Genomic DNA, 23010 nt, shown 5'->3' with positions numbered 1-23010 from the left:
TGCCCCGTTTTCGTCACTATCATAATTAAGGTGAGAATCCAGTCCTACAGCGTGGTTTGAAGTTTTCTATAAGCTGTAGCGTGACTCCCATGTGTCATCACATTGAACATACGCAGAATGGTAGTGATCTCCGGTATTGACAAGTATCTGTGCACGAAGAGCTCAGTGCTCTTTTCCTCCTCGTTCAAGCAGAGCACCCTGATTCCTGCGGAGGTTGAGGCCCAGGGCCCAGCTCTTCGGGCCGAGCTGCACGAAGAGGAGGAGAAGCGGCAGTTGTCAAAGAGCCAGTCCCAAGTGGTACTGGAGCAGCAGATCCCACAGCCGAAGGTATGGGGCTGAGGATGATTTGTGTTATTGCTGTTCTTCCCCATCTACAGAGTAAATAAAATGTTATTCTAAATTAATGGTGATATGCGAAGTTAAAACATAAAATGTTTTCATTGTCTTAGAAACAGATTTTTGTAGGCAATTTTTTTCACTCATTTTTCTATTTATTATTATTTTTTAAATATGTTGGCTAATTGGGGCGCCTGGGTGGCGCAGTCGGTTAAGCGTCCGACTTCAGCCAGGTCACGATCTCGCGGTCTGTGGGTTCGAGCCCCGCGTCAGGCTCTGGGCTGATGGCTCGGAGCCTGGAGCCTGTTTCCGATTCTGTGTCTCCCTCTCTCTCTGCCCCTCCCCCGTTCATGCTCTGTCTCTCTCTGTCCCAAAAAAAAAAAAAAAAAAAGAAACGTTGAAAAAAATAAATATGTTGGCTAACATACGGTGTATATAGTGTGCTCTTGGTATTGGGGGTAGATTCTTGTCATTCACCGCTTACATACGACCCAGTGCTCATCGAGCCAGTGCCCTCCTCAGTGTCCATCACCCATTTTCCCCTCTCCCTGTCCCCCCATCAACCCTCAGTTTGTTCTCTGTACTCAAGAGTCTCTTACGGTTTGCCTCCCTCTCTGTTTGAAGCTATTTTTCCCCTTCCCTTCCCCCATGTTCTTCTGTTAAGTTTCTCAACTCCCACATATGAGTGAAAACATGGTATTTGTCTTTCTTTGCCTGACTTATTTCATTTAGCATAATACCGTCCAGTTCCATCCACATTGTTACAAATGGCAGGATTTCATTCTTCTTCATTGCCAAGTAGTATTCCATTGTATATATAATCTTCTTTATCCATTCATCAGTTGATGGACATTTGGGCTCTTTCCATAGTTTGGATATTGTTGATAGTGCTGCTACAAACATTGGGGTGCATGTGCCCCTTCAAATCAGCACTCCTGTATCCTTTGGATATATTCCTGCTAGTGCTATTGCTGGGTCATAGGGTAGTTGTATTTTTAATTTTTTTGAGGAACCTCCACACTGTTTTCCAGAGTGGCTGCACCAGTTTGCATTCCCACCAGCAGTGCAAGAGGGTTCCCGTTCTTCCATCCTTTTTCTATTTAATTTGGGTGGTTAGCATACCTTTCCCGCTAAGAATTGCCATCAAATATTTTAAATTTGAGAACGTTTGAGTCTTACTGCCTTGCCTCGGTGACTCAGCAGCAGCCACATCAAGGCTTTTCTTGCTTTAAGGAGACTGTTCTCATGGAAGAATGTGCAGGATGCCTCAACACTCAACACCTTCCCTTACGATGACTTATTTTTTATTTTTTATATGTATGTATATTTTTTTTATTTTAGAGGGAGAGAGAGAGAGAGAGGGAGCATGAGTGGGGGAGAGAAACAGAGGGAGAGAGAACCTGAAGCAGGGCTCTGATGCAGGGCTCAGTCCCACGAGTGTAAGATTATGACCTGAGCCAAATTCAAAACTCAAACGCTCAACCAACTGAGCCACCCAGGAGCCCCAATATGATTTGTTTTTAATGTTTATTTTTAAAAGAGAGAGGGTGACCGAGCACACGCGGGGGAGGGGCAGAGAAAGGGGGAGACACAGAATCTGAAGCAGGCTCCAGGCTCTGAGCTTGTCAGCACAGAGCTGACTGAGCCACCTAGGCACCCCAAGATGATTTTTAATGTAGTTTTACTTTGTTGTTTCTTTTAACAACACCTTTATTTTATATACCATAAAAATTACTCTTTTAAGTATATATGTTTTAGTGATTTTTAGTGTATTCACCAAGTTGTGCAACTATTGTTGCTATCTACTTCCTGAACATTTGCATCACCTCAAAAAGAACCCCCCCCCCCCCCCCCGCTCCCCCCAGCCTTAGCTGCCTCTCCCCTCCTCCAGCCCCTGGTAACCACTGAACTTCCTGTTTCTGGACATTTTATAGAAATGGAATCATACAGTCTGTGCCCTTTTGTGTTTGGTTGCTTTCACCTAGCACAGTGTTCTCTAGGTTTAGAGATGTAGCAGGTATTATTACTTGCTGTTTGCTCCTTGTTTATCTTGTATCTCTCTTGTTTTTCTGATTTTCTGTTACTGCCTTCTTTTCATTTTAATTTCCTTGATGTTTATTTTCTATATATTTTGGGTTATTTTCTTAGGTGCCTGCCCTGGGGATTACAGTAATAAACACCTTATAACAACATAGTTCAGCTTAATACCATCTTGATTTTGATAGTTTACAAATCTCTTCTCCTGTGTAGCTTCTCTGTCCTATGTGCTAATATTGTCATGCAAAGTACACTTCCATACAATTTATGCTCACTGATTTATTCAGTTTCTTATAAATCAGATGGGAGAAAAAAAGAATTATAAAATCTATGTTTATTTTGTCTTTCAGTTTACTTGTGAACCTTTACCAGTGTTCTTTATTTCTTCATGTGGATTCGAATGAACGTCTGGTGTCCCTTCACTCTAGCCTGAAGGACACCCTTTTGTATTTCCTCAGGGCAGGCCTGTTAGGATGACTTCTCTTAGTTTGTATTTATCCGTGAATGTTTTAATTTCTCCCTCATTTTGGAAAGATCATTTCCTGGGTATGGAATTCTTGGTTAAGTCTTTCTTTTGTCACTTTGACTATATTATCTTATTGCCTTTTGGCCTCTGGAGGATGGTTTCTCTCCTGCTGCTTTCAAGGATCTTTTTCGTAGTCTTTCACAGTTTAATTGGGATGGGCCTTGGTGTGGATCTCTTTGAGTTTATCCTACCTGGGGTAATTGTGCTTTTTGTGTTCGTAGATTAATGTTTTTTCATCAGAGTTTTGAAGTTTTGGGCCTTATATCTTCAAGTAGTCTTTCTACTCTGTTCCCTTTCTCCTTTCCTCTGCAACTCCCATTACGTATATGTTGGTCTTTGAGGGTGTCCCAGCATGTCTGTGAACCTCTACTTATTTTTCTTAAAAAAAAATTTTTTTTTTTTAATATTTATTTTTGAGAGAGAGAGAGAGCAAGTGGGGAATGGGCAGAGAGAGAGGGAGACACAGAATCTGAAGCAGGTTCCAGGCTCTGAGCTGTCAGCACAGAGCCCGATGCGGGGCTCAAACTCACAAACTGTGAGATCATGACCTGAACCGAAGTCAGATACTCAACCAACTGAGCCACCCAGGGGCCCCTCTACTTATTTTTCTTCTTCTTCTTCTTCTTTTTTTTTTTCTTTTTGGTTCCCAGACTAAATAATTTGAACTGTCTTCATATTTGCTGATTCTTCTGCCCATTCAAATCTACTGTTGAGCCCCTCTAGTGAATTTGAAGGGCTCTCGTTGGGGCATGCTTTGAGTGCTGTGGCGGGCAGTTTACTCTGCCTTAGCTTTCGTTTTGTGTTTGTGCAAGGTCAACAAAGAGTGAGCTCTTAGAGCTTTCTCGGGTTTCTCTGGACAGGTACACAGCCCTGTACTTGTTCCTGCCTTCTAAATTCCTAGGAATATGTTGGACTTTTTCAAAGCTCCCTCTTGACATCTCATTCTCTTCAGACATCTCATTTCCTCTTAAAAGTGTTTCCTTTCAAGTTGTTTTGTCTACCTCTTACTGGCTCAGACTGTTACCAGTTTATAGGTTTCAGGTTATTGTGATGTTAAACAGTTGCTGCTACTTGATTTTGACAAATGGCTTGGGGATAGCATTGTTGACAGCTCTGTGAGATCATCTCTGAGAATAGAGCCTTTCATTTTCATTTTTACTTATTTATTTATTTTTTTAATGTTTATTTAGTTTTGAGAAAGAGAGAGAGAGCCCATACGCGCATGCAAGCTGGGAAGGGGCAGAGAGAGGAGTTCAGACGATCTGAAGAAGCAGGTTCTGTGCTGACAGCAGCGACCCTGATGCCAGGCTCAAACTCACAAACCATGAGATCACGACCTGAGCTGAATGAAGTCAAACACTCAACTGACTGAGCCACCCTGGTGCTCCAAGAATGGAGCTTTTTAGTAAGCTTCAAGACAGGTTAATTAGTGACAGTTGGCGAGGTGGTGCTTTTGGAGATCCAAACACATGTTTGTTCCCCCCAACTCTTAGGACTGTTGGGCTGTTTTCAGGGCTATGCCTGAGATAGGAGTGTTGGGGTTAGGGCAGGTTTAAATACCTCTCAGCGCTTGTTGTTTTGATGGAATCTCAGACTTTGTTTTCAGTGAACACTCTTTGGATTGTTACAAGTCTTTCTTAATTTCCAGAACTCTGAAAAGTCGATTTTGACAGGTTTTGCCTGTGTTCCCTGTGCTTTTATGGAGGAACACATTTTTTGGAGGTCCTTATTCTATTATTCTGGAAGTGCTACCTCTGTAGTTTTTTTTTTTTTTTAAAAGCTTATTTAATTAATATACTTTAATTTTGTTTTAATGTGTTTATTTATTTTTGAAGGAGAGAGAGACAGAGGATGGAGGAGGAGCGGAGAGAGAGGGAGACACAGAATTCAAAGCAGGCTCCAGGCTCTAAGCTGTCAGCACAGAGCCCAATGCTGGGCTGGAACTCACAAACTGCGAGATCATGACCTGAGCTGAAGTCGGACGCTTAACCGACTGAGTCACCCAGGCGCCCCTTTAATTAATATACTTTAATTCATTAGGTGAACTTTATTAAAAACCATTTTTATTTTTAGGAAGAAATAGGGTTTATCTTTGAAAACCAAAGGAACTTAGGTTTCTAAATATCTTGGAGTTTGATGGTCATGATACCCTGGTGATGGGTAATTTCTTAATGTGGCCATTTGGGAAAGGTAGCAAGCTGTCTTTTTCATGTTCTGTATGAGAAGCACATTTGAGTGCATGTTCGCTGTGAGTGGTGGCTTTGTTCCTTCTGATCACTGCTCTTGGCATAATATGGACTCAATAAACATTTGTTGAATGAACTATATTTTAGCAAACATAGAAGTGGAACTGGCATAATTTTAGAGTTTAATGGCATTTTTGTTGTTAATAATGTACTTTTTGTACAGGGTGAATTTGAAAGTGAAAAGGAAGTTGCTTTACATGAACAAGAGAAGATACATAGACTGGAGTGCGAGCAAGTGCAGTCTCTGTACCAAAAAGAGAAAGAGACTTTGTTTCTGCAGCTTCAGGAGAAGAATAACCAAATTCTGCAGGTATGTAAAATGTGTCTTTTCTTTGTTATTGTGTGTGTGTGGGGGAGGGATGGGGGGGTAAAATATAACATAATGTGTGTATATATATATATATATATATATATATATATATATATATATTTATATATATAAATTATATATAATATATATGTTAACATATGTTATATAACGTATATATATATATATATATATATATACGTTATATAACATAACATAACATAACATAACATAACATAACATAACAAAGTTTCCCATTTTAATCATTTTTAAGTGTCCAATTCAGTGGCATTAACGATGTTCACCGTGTTGTGCAACTATCACCACTATCCATTTCTAGAACTGTTCATCAACCCAAGAAGAAACTCTATGCCCAGTAAACACTACCTCCCCGTTTCTCCTCCCTCCAGTCCCTGGCACCCACCCTTCTGCTTTCTGCCTGTATGAATTTGACCACTTTTGGGACCTCATATAAGTGAGATCATACAATATTTACCCTCTTGTGTCTGGTTTATTTCACTTAAGCATAATGTCTGTGGACTCCATCCGAGTTGCAGCATGTGTCAAAGTTTCATGGTTTTTTATGGCTAATAATGTTCCATTATATACAGATACCACATTTTGTGTATCTCGTCACAGATTCATCTGTTGATGGACTTTTGTTTTTAATGTTTATCTTTGAGAGACCGAGCGTGAGTCGGGGAGGGGCAGAGAGCAAGGGAGACACAGAGTCGAAGCAGGCTCTAGGCTCTGAGCTGTCAGTGCAGAGCCTGACTTGGGGCTTGAACCCACTAACTGTGAGATCACAACCTGAGCCGAAGTCGTCTGCTTAACTGACTGAGCCATCCAGGCGCCCTTATCTGTGGATGGACTTCTTGATGGTTGTTTCTGCCTTTTGGCTATTATGAATACTTTCACAGTGAACATTGGTGTACAAGTATCTTTTAGTCCCTGCTTTCCGTTTTGGGGTTTATGTGTCCAGTAACAGGATTGCCGGGTCACGCATAAATCTGTGTCTAAGTTCTCGAGGAACTGCTAGACTGCTTTCCACAGCAGCTGTGCCACCTTACATTTCTTTCAGCAGCGTACAGGATTCTAATTTCTCCACATCCTCGCCAATACTTATTTCCCATCTCTTTTTTCTTCTTATAATTGCCATCATAATGAATATGAGGTGGTATTTCACTGAGGTTTTGGTTTGCATTTCCCTGACTATTAGTGATGTTGAGCTCCTTTTTACGAGCTTATTGGCCATTTGTATGTCTTTGAAGAAATGTCCATTCAAGGTCTTTGACATTTTGAATTGGATTTATTTTGTTGTTGTTGAGTTCGTTATTTTTTTTTTTATATAAGAATAAATGTGTATACAGGGCACCTGGGTGGCTCAGTCGGTTAAGCATCTGACTTCGGCTCAGGTCGTGATCTCATAGTTTGTGGGTTCTAGCCCCACGTCAGGCTCTGTGCTGACAGCTCGGAGCCTGGAGCCTGTTTCGGATTCTGTGTCTCCCTCTCACTCTGCCCCTCCACAGCTCGTGCTCTGTCTCTGTCTCAAAAATAAATAAACATTAAAAAAAATTTTTTTCAAAGCATAAATGTGTATTTATACTATTTTTTTAATGTTTATTTTAGAGAGAGAGGGAGAGAGAGAGAGAGAGACAGAGCACGAGCAGGGGAGGGGCAGAGAGAGGGAGATACAGAGTCCAAAGCAGGCTCTGTCAGCACAGAGCCCTATGCGGGGCTCAATTTCACCAACTGTGAGATCATGACCTGAGCCAAAGTCAGACGCTTAACTGACTGAGCCACCCAGGCGCCCCTCGTGCATTTTAAATGAAAACTTGGGATGGTGTATATAATGTGACCCCTCTATGACCAGACTGCTTGACTCTCTAAGCCTCCTGGCCTCCTCGTGAGAATAACCTCTGGTGAATTTGCCCCTTCCCTCTTGTGTCTGGGGCAGCCTAGGATGTTCATGTATTCTGTTTTTGTAGGCAATGAATATTGGGGGGGAGGGGCCGTCATATTAGTAATTTTCAACTTTAATCGCCATCATATTTTGCCATATTTTTGTTAACAGGGATGATGAATGTTTCTTACAGAAATTTATTCTTAACTAAATTGTTTTATTATTTTTTTAATTACTTAAAAAAAAAATTTAAGTAGGCTCCGCACCCAGTGTAGGGCTCGAACTCATGACCCTGACATCAAGAGTTGCATGCTCTACCAACTGAGCAAGCCAAGTGCCCCTAAATTGTTGTAAATAAAGCTTTAACAATTTTTCCTGAACAGCTGGAAGACCAAATTTTATCCTTAAGACATGAGGTAGAAGAGTGCCATTCGGAACTGGAGAAGCTACAGCAAAGGCATGAAAGGGAAAACCAGGAAGGCACGAATCTCATCTCGATGCTGAAGTCTGACATTGACCTGTCTGACCGTGAAAGGTCAGTCACTTGCTCCTCTCTGTTGCTGCTTCCCCAGTGCCTTCTCCACTAGTGGGATGGGACCCTGTGCCACATTATTCTTCTCCAGAAAAGTACTGAGTAACATAACAGACACCTGTATACCCACCATCTCACTTTGCCAAATCTTCACATTTTTGCCAGATTATAAAATTTGATGTTATAATGAGGCATTAACCTTAGAATTTAATTGCCAAATATCTTACCAGCAAAAATAGGTTTATTCCGGAATAACAGAGAATTGGAGCCAGTAAGCCAGTGCGACCTAGCTAGGGCAACACCACAGGCAAGTCTGGAGAATGGAGCAGAGGAGGCTCTTATAGAGGAAAGGGGATTGGGGCTTTCCTCAACAGAAAGTCCATTGGAGTAAACTGGGAGCCGGGAAGTTTAGTGGCTTCTCATTGGCGGGGCTGTGACTGTCTCTCCCATTGACTGAGCTGTGACGGTCTCCCATTGGCTGAGCTGTGGCAATCTCTCATTGGCAGAACTGGGACTTTCTCATTGGCTGGGCTGTTGCCTGGACAAGAAGAAACCTTCCTTCCTCCAGCTGGGATAGTGAAGTAGTATCCTGGCAAGATGTCCCTCTTCCTGATAGGTCTGCAGTTGATAGGGCACCAGAGTTCCCCCTGCTGGCCCCCTGACTCCACTCTAAACGAGTTTTTCTATTAATTTTCACACTTAACCCCTTTTGATCAAGATCTTTCCTTGAATGCATTGCTGATCAAGAGTCAGGTTTTTCACGTTTAGTGGTTTTGTCCCTCAGCGCCGGGAAGGACCTTTCTTGGTTGTCCTGTCCTATGTCAGGAAAGGCTGGCTACGGGGCTGGAGGTGACTAGAGTGCTGAAATTCGTCATAGTTTTCTTCTTTTTCCCCCAATGTCCTGGCTCTTTGCAATAGCAGAAAGTAGATGGTTTTTGGTTTCGTTTAGGGGCCATCACTTGCAAGATTTGAAAGTTGAGGATTTCAGCAGTCTTTTAGGTGATTCATGTAGGATATGAGTAGCTGGTTTGCCATAGTAACTAAATCTGGGCAGTTTCCCATTCCATCCTGGTCTTTTTAACTAAAAGAGATAGATCCCAGTTCACCCTGCTAGAAAAAAACATATAGAGTTAAATACTACCCAGGTGGATTCAACATAAAGAAAAACCAGCAGAATAGTCTCAAATGACAATTTGGAGTCCATTGTAGTAGTGATGAACAGGTTCGTCAGGCTTTTGTGTGCAAGCCTCAATTTTGTTCCAATCAGTAGGCTTAGAAAAAGCTATTGTAATTGCTCAGTGATTTCCAGTGAATTTTCTAGCATTCTGACAGAAGTTTAAGGGCTTGATTCTTTACATCCCCTTCAGGATCCCCTTCAGGATCCCCTTCTAGATTTCCTTTCCTTTGGGCTAGTTTCATCCAGCATTTGGCCTGGCCCTCACCAATAGGCACGTGGACAAATTGATGTAAATGTGAGAAACCATGTTGGTAAGTTTGAATAACTATGCAAATAACTATGCTAAATAAACCTGGGGGGCATCCTTGGTTCCTTTAGGGAACTCCTTAACCATGGCTCACAGTTTGGCCTTAGACCAGAGAACGTAAGAAGCCTGAGGTTTGTTTAGATTCTCAGAAGACTTAACTTGAGAGAGGCAGCTTTTAATAGGTTCAGGAGAGGAGAGAGTGGAAAGAGGTTCAGAGGAAAAGGGAAGTTTGAGAGACAACAGAGGAAAACGGCACTGGGAGCAGGGTCTCAGCACTAGGTGGCCGCCACATGTCTGCAGAGATTGGGGGCGGGGGAGGGGCAGGTAAAGAGGCCTCAGAAGCCATTCTTACTTTTTTCAATTGTTTGCATCATTTTAGAAGTAATATTTTGCAAAGAGGCAAACTTAGAATCCTGAAAACATCTGGAAGCCTTGATATACCTTTTAAAATAGGCATCCCATTCACTTTTTTTGTTTTTTTTTTTTTGTTTTGTTTTTTGTTTTTTTTCCCTTTTGTTAGGGAGCCATGACTTTCTAATTCAGTTTTGAGGAAAACAAGCTTAGGGATATCAAAACTTCCTCGTAATGGCCATCGAAGTTCTAAATTACTTCTGGTTAAGTCAGTTCACTTAGTTATAAATGCACATGTGGAGGGACCATCGTTTTTTTAGCATAAAACCAGCTAGAGTCCTGGTAGGGAGGGTACCCCTGAAGCATTTTGATGGCTGGGATCTCTAGTCTTAGAGGGTTTTCTCTAGAGCAAAGAGACCAATTCCTCAACAGCACAGTTTCAACAGGAACAGCCCACTCCAGAAGGAATCAGACCCAAGGCCAGCACAGTTCCATTGCAAACAGTCTGATCCCAAACGGGAGTGGGACCCAGTGCCTACACGTTTCCAGCGGACACAGTTCGCATAGGAACGGTCCGGTTCCAAGAGGGAGTTGGACTGAAGGCCAGCACAGTTTAAGCCGAAACCTTTCTTTGTCCCGCTAGGCTGGTAAAATGCAGTACCCAAGTGCACGGTACCTTTTTCTGCTGCCTCCTGGGCTGTGTCCCTCTTGTCTGAGTCAGTCAGGATCAGGGTCATGGCCTACTATGTGCTTCGTTCAGGAGAGCTCTCCGAGACACTCTGCGGAGGCTGCTCGGGTTGTTCGGAGAGACGCTGAAGGCCGCCATCACCCTGAAGAGCCGGATCAGTGAGCGCGTGGGGCTGTGTCTGGAGGACGAGAGCCCGCGTGAAGTGCGGCCCAGTGGCCAGGCCCCATCTGCAGGTGAGCGCTAGGACGGCCCTGTGCCCGCGGACCCCGGGCCGGGGTGCACAGCACCATCCTCCTCCTCCCCGCCGGGTTGGGGGCTGGATGAGCTGCCTACGCCCAAGATGGGTATTGTCTCTGGGACCCGGGTGTGCTCGCCCTTCCGCAGTGCTGGTCGTGCGGGCTCGCTAGCCACGTGGTGTATGCAGGTCCCTGCGTTTCCTCACTTCGCAGTACCGGTGCTCGAGGAGACGTGGCCTGAAGCAGCCCTGCTGGAGCTGGACAGAACTCTGCCTGAATGTGCAGAGGTGTCTTCAGAGGCTGAAATCAGCAGTCACATCTGTGAAAGCTTTTTCATGAGCCCAGAAAATTCACTGGAGTGTGAGCAGCCAGTTAGGAGGATTTACCGGAGCCTGGGCCTGGCAGTGGACGGCCTCCTGGAGCTGGCTCTGGACTCCAGCAGGCAGGTGAGACGTGGCTCTGTGCATCATCCGTCTAAACAGGTCTGTGACTCTGATTTAACTCCTGTTAGTGTTCCTTGTTTTTTGAGAGGGACAACGGGTCGGACAAGTGGGTGGATGGAATGGTTTGATGATCTGCAGTTGATGGAGGAGGGTCCTGCAGCCCCCAGGTGCTCTGCCGGGCACCGTACACGCAGGGCTAGAAGGAACGTTATCACTCTTCCCGGTGGATCCGGCTTCTCGTGTTCACTCCTCCTCTGGGCGTTGGGGGACAGCAACTCCATTCTGGGTGCGACCCACCTTCCCCACTTGTCTTTTTGATCTTCTGTCAGTACCAACCGTACTCTGTGTCTTTACTAAGTGGGAGTCTTTTCTGAACCAGAATTTCTGAGGTTGTGGGATCGCCGTGCACAGAGAAGAGCTGAGCGTCTGGTAGATCGTGCGGTTGGGCCTCTCGCTTCCACTCTGCTTTTACCTCCTGCACCGTTTTAGTTTTGGGATCGTCACTAGAAAAGGGAATTGTTTGTGTGAATCTTTTAGAGCATTTTAGACAATTAGGAAAGACATTAAATATGAATGCGTGAGAAGCAGTATAGCAATTTTCCCCCCATTCAGCCCAATTAGAAACTAAACATTTTTAGCCAAGACATTGCCATTCACATCCCAGAAATACTTAAGCAAGTTTTCCCTACTTGGTGAGAGTGTGAGAAGAGGCAGCTTAGGGCTGTTTTCAAGGGAAAACCAGTAGATTCCCTCAGAGGCTGGTCTGGGGGTGCAGTGAATATGAGGGAGGCCCAGGCTAGGTGGCCAGGTGTCTGCTGGCACAGCTGGGCACAGGTATTTGGATCCAGAGGTTAGTGTGGGCCCTCCAGGCTGGAGCTGGCCTGGGAGCCTCAGAGGGCACAGGAGGGCATGCATGTCTGCCAGGGGAGGAAGGGGAGATGGGGATCCAGGGCTGAGTCATGAGTGGGCGGCATCCAGGGAGGCCCAGAGGGATGTCAGGGAGGGAGGATGGGTCTGCAGGTGGTGAAGACGTGTCAGATCTTCCCACTGTGGTGACCAGCCCAAGGAGAACTTCCTCCCAGCCCGCCCACCCCAGGCCTCCCCATCTCTTCCTCCACCTGTGGAGCACCAAGTGGTCGTTCCTGCCCAGGTTCTAGGCTCTCGACGGACAGTTTTGTGATCTTTGCATATACATTCTCCTTAGCTTTATTGTACAGACATGTGGTAGCAGTAGTTCACGAACATGTGAATTTTCTATGTAGTATTGTATGTGTCTGTGCAGAATTTTTCCTTCTTTTTTTTTTTTTAAGTTTATTTTGAGAGAGAGAGAGGAGGGGAGGGGTAGAGAGAGAGGGAGAGAGAGAATCCTGCAGGCTCTGTACTATCCGTGCAGAGCGTGACGTGGGGCTCAATCCCACCAACCTGTGAGATCATGACCTGAGCTGGGTTCAAGAGGCAGATGCTTAACCCACTGAGCCACCCAGGCTCCCCTGGAATTTTACTTTATTGAAAATTGTTGAATGAGTAGGTTTATTTAATAATTGACTTAATATTGAACGTCAGAATGGTTTCTTCCGGAATATCTGTATTCTACTTCTACACAAGTGGAATTCTGTTGACGTTAGCTTTATATCGAAGTGCAATTCTGGTTTTCAAATGTGTTCTAACAGCTGGAGGAAGCACGTCGGATTCATTCTCGTTTTGAGAAAGAATTTAGCTGTAAGAACGAGGAAACGGCGCAGGTCGTTAGGAAGCACCAGGAGTTACTGGAGCGCCTGGACGAGGAGAACGCGGCCCGGACGCGGCTGACGCTGGAGCTGCACCAGGCGCGGGGTGAGCGCCAGCTGCGGGGGGAGGGTCTGCAGGGGCGCGCCGGCCAGAGGCACGTGGGACGGGGAAGCATTAACGGAAGCGTTCAAAGCAAAACGTAAAACTAAAATAAGACAGATGGCGTGAGGCCTCGGGGACTTTGCTCACAAAAGCCGTTGCGCGTGCAGGCTCTTCGCGGGAGCCAGGGCTGTGGCAGCGGGTAGGGCCCAGGCGGGGTGGCTCTTCTCTCCGCACTTAACCTCTGCCGCATCCCAGGCTCACGGCCTCGGAGCGCTGCCTTACGTGGCGAGAAGGGAACGTCGGTCCTGCCCCAAGAGGTGACATTTGTGACCCCCATGTTTATGGTGTCTGGTGCTTACGTGCTAGACACGCGGCATGAGGGGTGTGCGCGGGCGTGTGGTGGGGGTGTCTTGTACATGGCTGCTCTCGGGCTGTCACCTTGTCCGGTGACTCCTGCACGTGCTGGGTGCGCTGGCCTGGTGCCATCCATCTGGGAACAGGACCCCGGGCGTGACCACTCCGCTCTCATATCCCACGGCTGACATCTCGCTGGGGCTGGGATGCCCATGTCCGGCCCGTCTGCTCCTTTTGCTTCTCCAGCAAGCCCTTGGCAACGGGTCTCTCCCCGTCTCCTCAGGTCTCATCGAAGGGTTCAAGGTGGAGCAGGCCAGCTTGCAAGAGGCGCTGGGCCAGAAGGAGACAGCCGAGCAGGGCCTCGCCGTTGAGCTGGAGAGCCTGAGACGGCAGCTGGAGCGGGCGACCCAGCAGCAGGCAGAGCTGAGGGAGGAGAACTCCGTCCTGTGGACCCAAAAGGAGGCCTTGGCCGCAGAAGCAGGAGAGAGAGAAGATGGTAAGAAATGCTGGTTCCGCGGCCGGAGATGGGAGCTGCGGAGGGTGGGAGCAGGGGCCGCTCTCACTCACCAAGGGCCTTGGAAAGAAGGCAGGGGCCCTGATCAGGGTGGCTGGTGCAGCATCCTCCGTGTCGCTGCTCCGTTAGAGAGGTGGCCCCTCGAGTTCTTACAGCAGTGTGAGGCCAGAATTGCGTCTGGCAAACAGGAGGCCACTGAAATGTCACCAGCCTGTTTGAGGTAAATAGCCATGGCAGTGGGAAATCACGGGCCACTCAAAATTTTTACTTAAGACTTTAAAAAAAGTGCCTAACGTTAATCTTAAATAGGAAAACGTAGTTTTAACAAAAGTTCATTGTGATTTCAGATTATTAGAGGTTTTATGTTTTAAATATTTAACACGTGAACAGTCAAAATGGAAGGCGTCCAGGTCATTGAGTCCATAGGCGGCGGTGTCCTCAGGAGCAGACGTGTAAGAATCAGCTCCGTGTGGGTTCAGCCTTCCCCAGAACCATGTGTCTCACACCCTCGCCCACCAGGCACTCCCAGTGTCCCTGTGCCTCCTGTGCCACTGGCCCATCTCTGGGTTTGTGGCTTTCAGACAGCTTATGGGCGCACAAGTCTGCTTTGTGGTACAGCCTTGACCAATTCAGGAAACTCTTTACTCTTCCCCAATTTTTGTTTGTTTCAAATTTTTATTTAAGCTCTAGTTAACATAAATGGTAAAATAGGTCTCAGGAGTAGAATTCAGTGATTCATCACTTATACGTATGACACCCAGTGCTCATCCCAGCAAGTGCCCCCCTGGCCCACCTCTCACCCACCCACCTGCCTCCATCAAGCCTCAGTTTGTTCTCTGTTGTTGAGAGTCTCTTGGGGTTTGTTGCCCTTTCTTCTCTTTTTCCCTCCATTCCCCTATGTTCATCTGTTTTGTTTCTTATATTCCTCATATGAGTGAAATCATATGGTATTTGTCTTTCTCTGACAGACGTATTTCGCTTAGCATAACGCACTCTACTTCTATCCACGTGGGTGCAAATGGCGAGATTTCATTCTTTTTGATTGCCAAGTAATATTCCATCATATATACACACCACATCTTCTGTATCCATTCATCTGTTGATGGACATTTGGGCTCTTTCTATAGTGTAGCTGTTGTCGATAGTGCTGCTATAACCATCAGGTCTTTTGTTTTTTTCTTTTTTTTTTTTTTTTAAGTAGACTTCATGCCCAGTATGCAGCCCAGCATGGGGCTTGAACTCACGACCGTGAGATCAAGACCTGAGCTGAGATCACGAGTTGGGTGCTTAACCAACTGAGCCATCCAGGCGCCCCTAAATATCGGGTCTTTTCCCCAATTTTTAACTCTTTTTGATTTCCTTCATTAATAAACAATCAGCTTTGGGGCGCCTGGGTGGCTTGGTCGGTTAAGCGTCCGACTTCGGCTCAGGTCACGATCTCACGGTCCGTGAGTTCGAGCCCCGCGTCGGGCTCTGTGCCGACAGCTCAGAGCCTGGAGCCTGTTTCAGATTCTGTGTCTCCCTCTCTCTGTGACCCTCCCCCGTTCATGCTCTGTCTCTCTCTGTCTCAAAAATAAATAAACGTTAAAAATAAATAAATAAATAAATAAATAAACAATCAGCTTTTGGGATTACTAATCATTGCCACTTTCTTTGTCTTCCACTTAATTGGTTTTGGGCCTTGTCTTACTTCTTCTTTGTCCTGTGCGCCCTCCTGGGCAGGTGCTTGGCTCGTGTCTGCCAAGGCTCACGTGCTGCTGAGGTGTGGGTCTGGCGGGCCTGTGGCTTCTTTGGGCAGAGCGAGTTGTGAGTGGCCTTGGCTTCCACCCACATGGGATGTTTCAGAAGGTCTGTGTGTAATCATTCCAGACCTCATCTTCTTGCTTGACTTGCTATTGGTGACATCAATCTGCTTATATGTACCTGTCCCTTTTCTGACTTTTGATGTAAATTTTTGATATCGAAACTTTAGTCTGGCTTTGTTTTATCTCTTATATGTCATTTTCACCCTTTATTTTCAATCTCTTTACACCTTTAATTGTGTCTTGTGGATCTCCTACTAATGACTTCTGCAGAGCTAATCTGGGGTGTCTTGTGTGCACTGTGCCCACAGCCGCGGGGTCCACCTCTGCTCCTCTGGTGCTTGTCACCACACTTCCCATGTCTCTCTGGGTGGAAGGGGCCTACCTCTGCTGGTTGTGAAGCTGTGCATCCACTTCTTCTGTGTTTGCTCCTTCCTCATTCAGGCCGGTGTCCTGTGTCCCCTAACACTGACCTGTCCTGTTCTCTCCTGGTTCTGTCCTTGCGCCTGGCTGTGCTGTTCTCAGGCAAGGCTCCATTCACATGTGGGAGGATGTGTGCAAGTGGGCAGGTGTGTGAGCAAGCATGTGAGTGTGGGTGTCTACCTGTGAGCATGTGTGAGCATGAGTGTGGGTCTGAGGACTTGTCAGTTATTATTTTTTTAAACACATTTTCTTCTGTCTTGGAACTTCTCATGGGCTGCGCTTCCCAGTGGGACAGACCTTCCTAGTGCAGGGCCCCTTCCACCCGTTCTCAGGTGTTACTGCCCCGGCCTGCGTGTATGTGGGGCGGCTAGGCCCGTGCCCCATCCATCAAGATTGAGCTTACCACCGTGAGCATGGTGGTACGCTCTAGGGTGTTGGGACTTCAGGGCCGGGGCCTGTGGGAGACACAGACAAGTGGGACCAGCTGAGTGACCATGTAGCCCTGTGCTGGGGGACAGCCTTGTCCTCGCTGCCTGAGGCCTGAGTGGCCCTGCCTCCGTGAGGTCCATCCCCAGACGCTCTGCCACGCCTGGGCCTGGCCCTTCCCACACGTCTTCCGGCACCTCTGTGTCTCTGGTCACCCCCTCGGACAGGCCTGGCCTACTGTGTGCGGCCACAGCTTCCAGAGCCCCGGTGCTCATTGGCAGAAGAGTGGGGCCAGTCTCTGCTCCTTCCCTTTGTCACCAGTGAAGGGTTGTACTTCCTGTGCAGCTGGGGTCATCTTACATCGTCAGCCCCGCCCCCACTCGCATGTCTTACGGTGACCTCTGGTCCTTCCATTCACCCAGCTGCAGGATTCTGTGCTTCTGTGTGGGGACTCGCGCATGTGTAAGTTGTGTGAAATGCTGCCCACCAGCACAACGCACACCTCCTGACCTTCTCTGACTGTGGGCTCCCCCAGGTGTGGCCCAGGGTGTGGCCACTTGGTCCTGATTCTGCTTTGGGTCCTCGTGAATGTTGACCAACTTTCCAAGAGTTCTTGGAGGTCCTGGCGCCATGTGGCGAAATTCAGCTCTGCCTCGCCTCTTGGCGTGGTGTCTTGTGGGTGTGAGGGGTGTCTCGTGGCTGCTTTCAGGGCGATGCCATCTGTCCCACGGGGGCTTTTTTGTCTCCTTTAAAAGTCGGCGCCAGGGTGCCTGGCTGGCTCAGTGGGTTAAGCATCTGACTCTTGATTTCAGCGCAGGTCATGATCTCATGGTTGGGAAGACTGAGCCATACATTGGGCTCTGCGCTGACCGTGTGGAGCCTGCTTGGCATTTCTCTCCGTATCTCTCCACCCCTCCCCGACCTGACTCACACTCATGCGCGCGTTGTCTTTCTCTCTCAAGATAAGTGAATAAACATTAATAAATAAGCAAATAGAAGTCGGTGTCAAGTTGTTGGGCAACCAGGACGCGCTGCAGCTCCAGGGCACCGGTCTGCCTGGGCTGCTGTCACAGGAGGCGTGGACGGGCTGCAGACAACAGGCACTGGCCGCCCACAGCCCTGGGGGGTGGGGTCCCCGATGAAGGCGCCGGCACGCCGCCTTCTGATGAACACCAGCCTCTGCACTGTGTCCTCACTTTTGGGAGGAGCGGGCCGCTCTCTGGGGTCTCTCTTAGAGAGGCTCAGATCCCATTCGTGAGGCTCAGCACATGGATATTGGGGAGGGGGGGTCACAGACGTTGAGACAATCGTCACGGTGCTACAGAAAAGCACAAGTGTCAGAGACTGTCCAGGAACGCAGACACTCCCTGGAACCCTGTTGTCTGACTTCGTGTTTCCACTCTGAAAACGCTGTGTGTTTTCATTCATAGGCATTCCTGTTACCATAGCACATGAGGACTCAGGTTTGTAAAAACAAACAAGTGGCTGCCGTGTGATATGCATTGTGTCTGCACCAGATTTCCCCAATTTTTTACCAAAGAAGAAAACTACTTCAAAGCTTTTGTGGCAAACTGTTAACAACAACAAAAAGCCAACTTTAATCTTTAGTATTGATAACATGAAAATGGGCGAGCATTTCTGCTTCGGCGTGTGCTGCTTGGGCGGGGCCGGGGGGGTGGTGGCCCTGGAGGCCCCGGTGGGTGTCCATGGAGGGGCTCGGGGACCTGAGTGGAGCTTCTGTGCTGGCCCGACTTTGTAGGTGGCCCTCAGCGTGGCCCGAACGACCACAGGACACCTTCCTTGCGGTGCCACTTGCACGGAGGCCACGTGTGCTGGGCCGCCCTTTCTGCGGCACGTGGCTCTGAGGGTGGTGCTGTCTGGGTGCATGACCGGGCAGCACTGACCCCAGGGGTGCAGATGTCAGTGTTCTAACTGCATGTTTAAGGCGAATTTATCATAATTGCTGAGTCATTCGCATGAAGTGGTGATGGTAGTTTGCCATAAAAGATTGACAAATTTTTATAAAACAACATGAGTTTTGAAAGCATCAAAATGTAAGTGAAAACTATTGAAATTAAAATTCAGTTTAGAGATGGTTTGAACACTTCAGGATTCGTCAGAGGCGAGCCTCCTTTTTTTATAGGTGCTTACTAATTTCCAGTTTCTACTTGGACTGTGGCCTTATCATCCAGTTGATTTTAGATTGGCTTTGATTTCCTGATGGCTGGACCCTGTCCCTCTGAGACATGGCCCGGCCCTGCACGCATACTGAGCATGTTTACAGTGAACATCTGGGCGTGTGTTCCCTCTGATGGAGGTTTTAAGTTACATTTTATTTTTCCATATCGGAGAGTATACATAAAGGAATAATTCCTGGAAAATTAGCTGATACGTCTTTTGGGAATACCAAGATATATTCTTTCAGTCTTCAAAATGTTTTATTTTAGCCAATCTTAATTTAAAAAAATTTTTTAGCATTTATTTATTTTTGAGACAGAGAGAGACAGAGCATGAACAGGGGAGGGGCAGAGAGAGAGGGAGACACAGAATCTGAAGCAGGTTCCAGGCTCGGAGCCGTCGGCACAGAGCCCGACGCGGGGCTCGAACTCACGGACCGCGAGATCATGACCTGAGCCGAAGTCGGCCACTTAACCGACTGAGCCACCCAGGCGCCCTAGCCAATCTTAATTTAAAAGGCAGTTTTTTTGGTTTGTTTTTGCAGAAGTACTTGACTTTATTTTCTCTAGGTATCTGGCTAAATACGGGCTCACACTGGCTCGCAGAGTGCGTGTCCCCTCCCCGGCCGTGGCTGTGTCCCCCTGTTTCCATGGGGTGGGGTCTGGGAGCCTCAGGGGACGCTGTGCCCCCGGCCCCTGGCCAGGCTCTGGTCTGGGGCTGCCGGGAAGGCTGGACGTGGGGTGGGCTCTCTCCTGGGATGTCCCTGCTGTGTGGGGACGCTGCCGAGCACATTTTGTTACCGCTCTGGCCCACGTACCCGCCCCGAGCTATGGAGCTTGTGTCCCTGTTTTCTCTGCACTCGCAGCTCTTCGTAGGGAGGTGGAGTGTCTAACCCAGGAGCAGCTGGAGGCCAGGAAGCAGTCTGAGAAAGACCGCGCAGTTCTGCTCTCGCAGATGAAGGTGTTCGAGGCCGAGCTGGAGGAACAGCTCTCTCGGCATGAAGCGTGTGCCAAGCAGGCTGAGGAGCTCTCGGCGCTGAGGCAGCAGATGGCGGCTCTGGACAAGCATCTGCGGAGCCAGCGCCAGTTCATGGACGTAAGCACCTGGGATAGGTTGTCTCTGTGGCCCCGGAGTCATCCTCATAGCGTGAGGTCCCACGACACAACGTTGGGTTCACGTGCGGCCAGATTGTTGTGGTCCCGTCGCTGCTTGGTGCTCATCTCGGGGGTTGTCGACGTTTGTGATGTGCGACTGAGGGGCCCCCTCATGGGCATGGCCTGGGGGCCTCCATCAGCCCAGGCTGCAGGCCCTGCGTGCCCAGCACCCGAGAGGCGCCTGTAGCTCCCCCAGTTGGGCCCAAGCCGTTTGCTTTCTGTGACGTTCCTCCCGTCCACGTTCACAGGCCTCCCCGCCTTGCACCTGCAGGGCCGTCCCTCTGCATTTCGCTATGTTTCACAAAGTGCCCGTGACTCGGAGCCCATTCCTTGGGTAGTGACAAGCGTGTGGAAGGGAAGTGCTGGCCGCAGCAGTCCGCGTCTGAGCAGGCTGCCCCCTCCCCCGACCTCGTGCAGCCCCCTCCCCTTCGGCGGCAGGAGGTGGGTGCAGCCAGGGGAAGCGCTGTGTCCCGCCAGCGTCTGTGAGCTGTCCCAGCAGACCGCCTTTCTCGACAGGAGCAGGCTGTCGAGCGGGAACACGAGCGGGAGGAGTTTCAGCGGGAGATCCAGAGGCTGGAGGAGCAGCTCCGACAGGCGGCCCGGCCACGGGGCCCATGCGTCCGCGATGTAAGTCAGCCCGTCACACGCTGTACCCGTGGGGTAGCCATCCTCTGTGATGCTTTGAAGTTTTACCTTTCGGTTTCCTTGTCTGCTTTCCATGTACCTGACGACGACCACAGGAGCAGCTGGATGAGGAGGTACGGCACGTTGCCCTCCCACCGCATGACCCGTGGGGCGGGGGAGGCCAGGGGCCCTCTGGCACGTGGGCTCGTTGCTTGCTTGCTTCTCTTGCTTTCTTTTGCTTGGAGCCCGACTTGCCTGCTTCCTTCTGCCTGGCATGGCTGCAGCTGATTTGCCTCTTCTTTTAAAGCATCACACATATTTTGAGATGATTGTGGATTCATTTTCAGCTGTAAGCAGTAAGACAGACGTCCCGTGCACCCTTCACCCACTTCCCTGGGGTGATGCCCACAGAGGTCGAGCCGGGAGCACAGCCAGGACACGGATGTGGGGTCCCCTCCCACCCACTAGCCCGTCCTCTGTGTTAGTTGTGTCGTGTCTGCAGTTGCACAAACAGACAAGCAGTTTGTGCCCGTGTGAGACTGACCTCCTTCACTCGGCCTGGCTCTCTGGACCCTGCCCAGGGTGCTGCTGTGCCCAGAGTCCTTTCCTTGTATTGCCGAATAGCTTTTCCTTCCCTACTAACAAGATTAACTTTGTTTTCCTAACAAATCTTGTGTTATATTAATATTTTTCTACGTCTTTATTGAGAGAACACCCGCATTACAATTTTCTGTCTCACTAGGCTCCTGGGTGTAGTCTCCGTGTAGACCACTCGTCGGGATCAGTGTTTCCTCAGTCGTGTTGTGTGCTTTCTTATTTGGAAGATGGCTGTTTTAACTATTGTATTTCTCAAGCAATTTCTTTGTTTTAGGTTGAATTGCTACAAGAAAAGTTGAGAGAGAAATCAGATGGGTTTGATGAACTGGTTATAAAGAAAGAATTGGCAGACAGACAGGTGTTAATCCAGGAACAGGAAATTAAACGTCTCCAGGAGACAAATGCCAGCTGCCGAAGAGAAGCGACTGAACTGCGAGAAGAACTGGAGAAGCAGAGAAACACCGTGAAAGCGCTGCAGCAGGTAGCGGCCCTTGTCGTGTGGAGGCTCTGTGGGGTCTCGGTCGGGGCTGTCGGCGGGGCACCTTCCACCTGTGCCGCTGTGCCCGCACCGTGCCGGGAGGACCGGGAGTTGGCAGATCCCTAGCGGGCCGTGCCGGAGTCCACTGCGGCCTCATTTCCTCCAAGGGGGTGTCCCCTCGTGTCTCACTGGCTGCCAGCCAACCCTCTGCTGCCTACACTTCACTGCTTCTGGTCTCTTGACAGTTGTTTGGGGCCGGGGGGGTGGGTGGCCCGCACAGCCAACATCCAGTTCTCGGCAGACCCTGGTGGGAGGTCGTGTAACTCAGACACCGTCCACCTGGAGGTGGCGTCAGCCCCCACAGGAGAGGGGCTCAGTCCCACGAGACTGCCCCCTCAGGGGCCGTTGGCAAGTCCCGTTGTACAGATGGAGGTTCCTGCGAGCCCCTCCTTGGGTTCGGTTAATTTGCTAGAGTGGCTCAGCGCTCTCCGGGAAACCGTTCACTCACTAGATCACCAGTGTGTTGAGAAAGGGTGCAACTCAGGAACAGCCAGATGAGGAGACACAGAGGGCAAGGCGCGGGGAGAGGGTCAGGAGAGTCCGTGCCCTCTCTGGGTGCACTGCCATCGGGAGCGTGCGTCTGTGGCACAGACATCGTCCTTTGTGTCTGAAGTTGAGGTCGAGGCGGACGCCCTCTGATTGCCAGGCGTCCGACCCAGCCACCCGGCCCTCCTCTCCAGCTGTTAGTCGCAGGAGTTGAGCTTGTGACTTTCATGTATTTCATGTCACCAGAGGTTAGACGCTTACTGGAAAAGTGGGGATTGGTGAGAAACCTTACTTTACAGTCGTTGGTTTGATCCTGTGACAAGTCCAGCTTCAAGGAGAGGAGAGTTTTTGTCAGGTGTGTTTGGTTGTCGAAAATGCAGACGCCAACAGTTAACTGAGGTCAGGGGTCTTCCCGAGGACGAGGACCTGGGCGGTTACTGTCTCGGGAGGGGCGCCCAGCACAAGAGGGGAGCCCTGCCCCTACTCTGGCCTCTTCTGTGCTGCCCGGGGACAGCTCGGCTCACGGCGGCTGCATCAGTCCCTGCACCCTCCCCCCTCTGCTCCTGCTGCACCTGTCTCTCTTCCCTCCCTCCTCCCTCTGACCTCTTCCCTCCTCCCTCTGCTCCACCTATCTCTCCTCCCTCCGTCCTCCCTCTTCCCCCTGTACTTCTTCCTCCCTCTCATCTCTTCCCTCTGTACTTCTTCCCCCTCTCACTCTTCCCTCCTCCCTTCCTTCCTGTTCCACCCATCCCTCCTTCCTCCTCCCTCCTCCCTCTACCCTTTACTCCTGCCCAGTCCATCTCTCCTTCCTCCCCTCTTTTCTCCTCCATACCCCCTGCTCCCTCTCCCCTCCATCCCTGCTCTATCCGTCCCTCCTCTCCATTCTTCCTTCACTCCTGCCATCTCTCTTCTCTCTGTCCCTGCTCCCTCCCTCTTCCTGCTTCCCTCCCTTGCCCCTCTATCTTTCCTCATCCCTCCTCCATCTTTCCTCATCC

At 48.9% G+C, this 23010-nt stretch overlaps 1 protein-coding gene across 1 annotated transcript in view; it reads left to right on the top strand.

Annotated features, from left to right (window-relative positions):
- The window catches only part of PCNT (pericentrin), a 135533-nt gene that overhangs the window by 64786 nt on the left and 47737 nt on the right, over positions 1-23010 (top strand). Inside the window, exons 17-27 of the mRNA XM_060640680.3 lie at positions 190-327; positions 5309-5455; positions 7739-7890; positions 10483-10643; positions 10860-11092; positions 12760-12922; positions 13557-13769; positions 19482-19711; positions 20287-20397; positions 20511-20528; positions 21266-21472. Coding sequence (XP_060496663.3) covers positions 190-327; positions 5309-5455; positions 7739-7890; positions 10483-10643; positions 10860-11092; positions 12760-12922; positions 13557-13769; positions 19482-19711; positions 20287-20397; positions 20511-20528; positions 21266-21472 — 1773 coding nt within the window. The remainder of the gene's footprint in view (positions 1-189; positions 328-5308; positions 5456-7738; positions 7891-10482; positions 10644-10859; positions 11093-12759; positions 12923-13556; positions 13770-19481; positions 19712-20286; positions 20398-20510; positions 20529-21265; positions 21473-23010) is intronic.

Source organism: Panthera onca, chromosome C2 (genome assembly GCF_046562875.1).
Source record: "Panthera onca isolate mPanOnc1 chromosome C2, mPanOnc1 haplotype 2, whole genome shotgun sequence".
Taxonomy (NCBI): Eukaryota; Metazoa; Chordata; class Mammalia; order Carnivora; family Felidae; genus Panthera; species Panthera onca.
The sequence above is the reverse complement of the archived record's forward strand: the minus strand, read 5'-3'. Positions and strand labels throughout refer to the sequence as shown.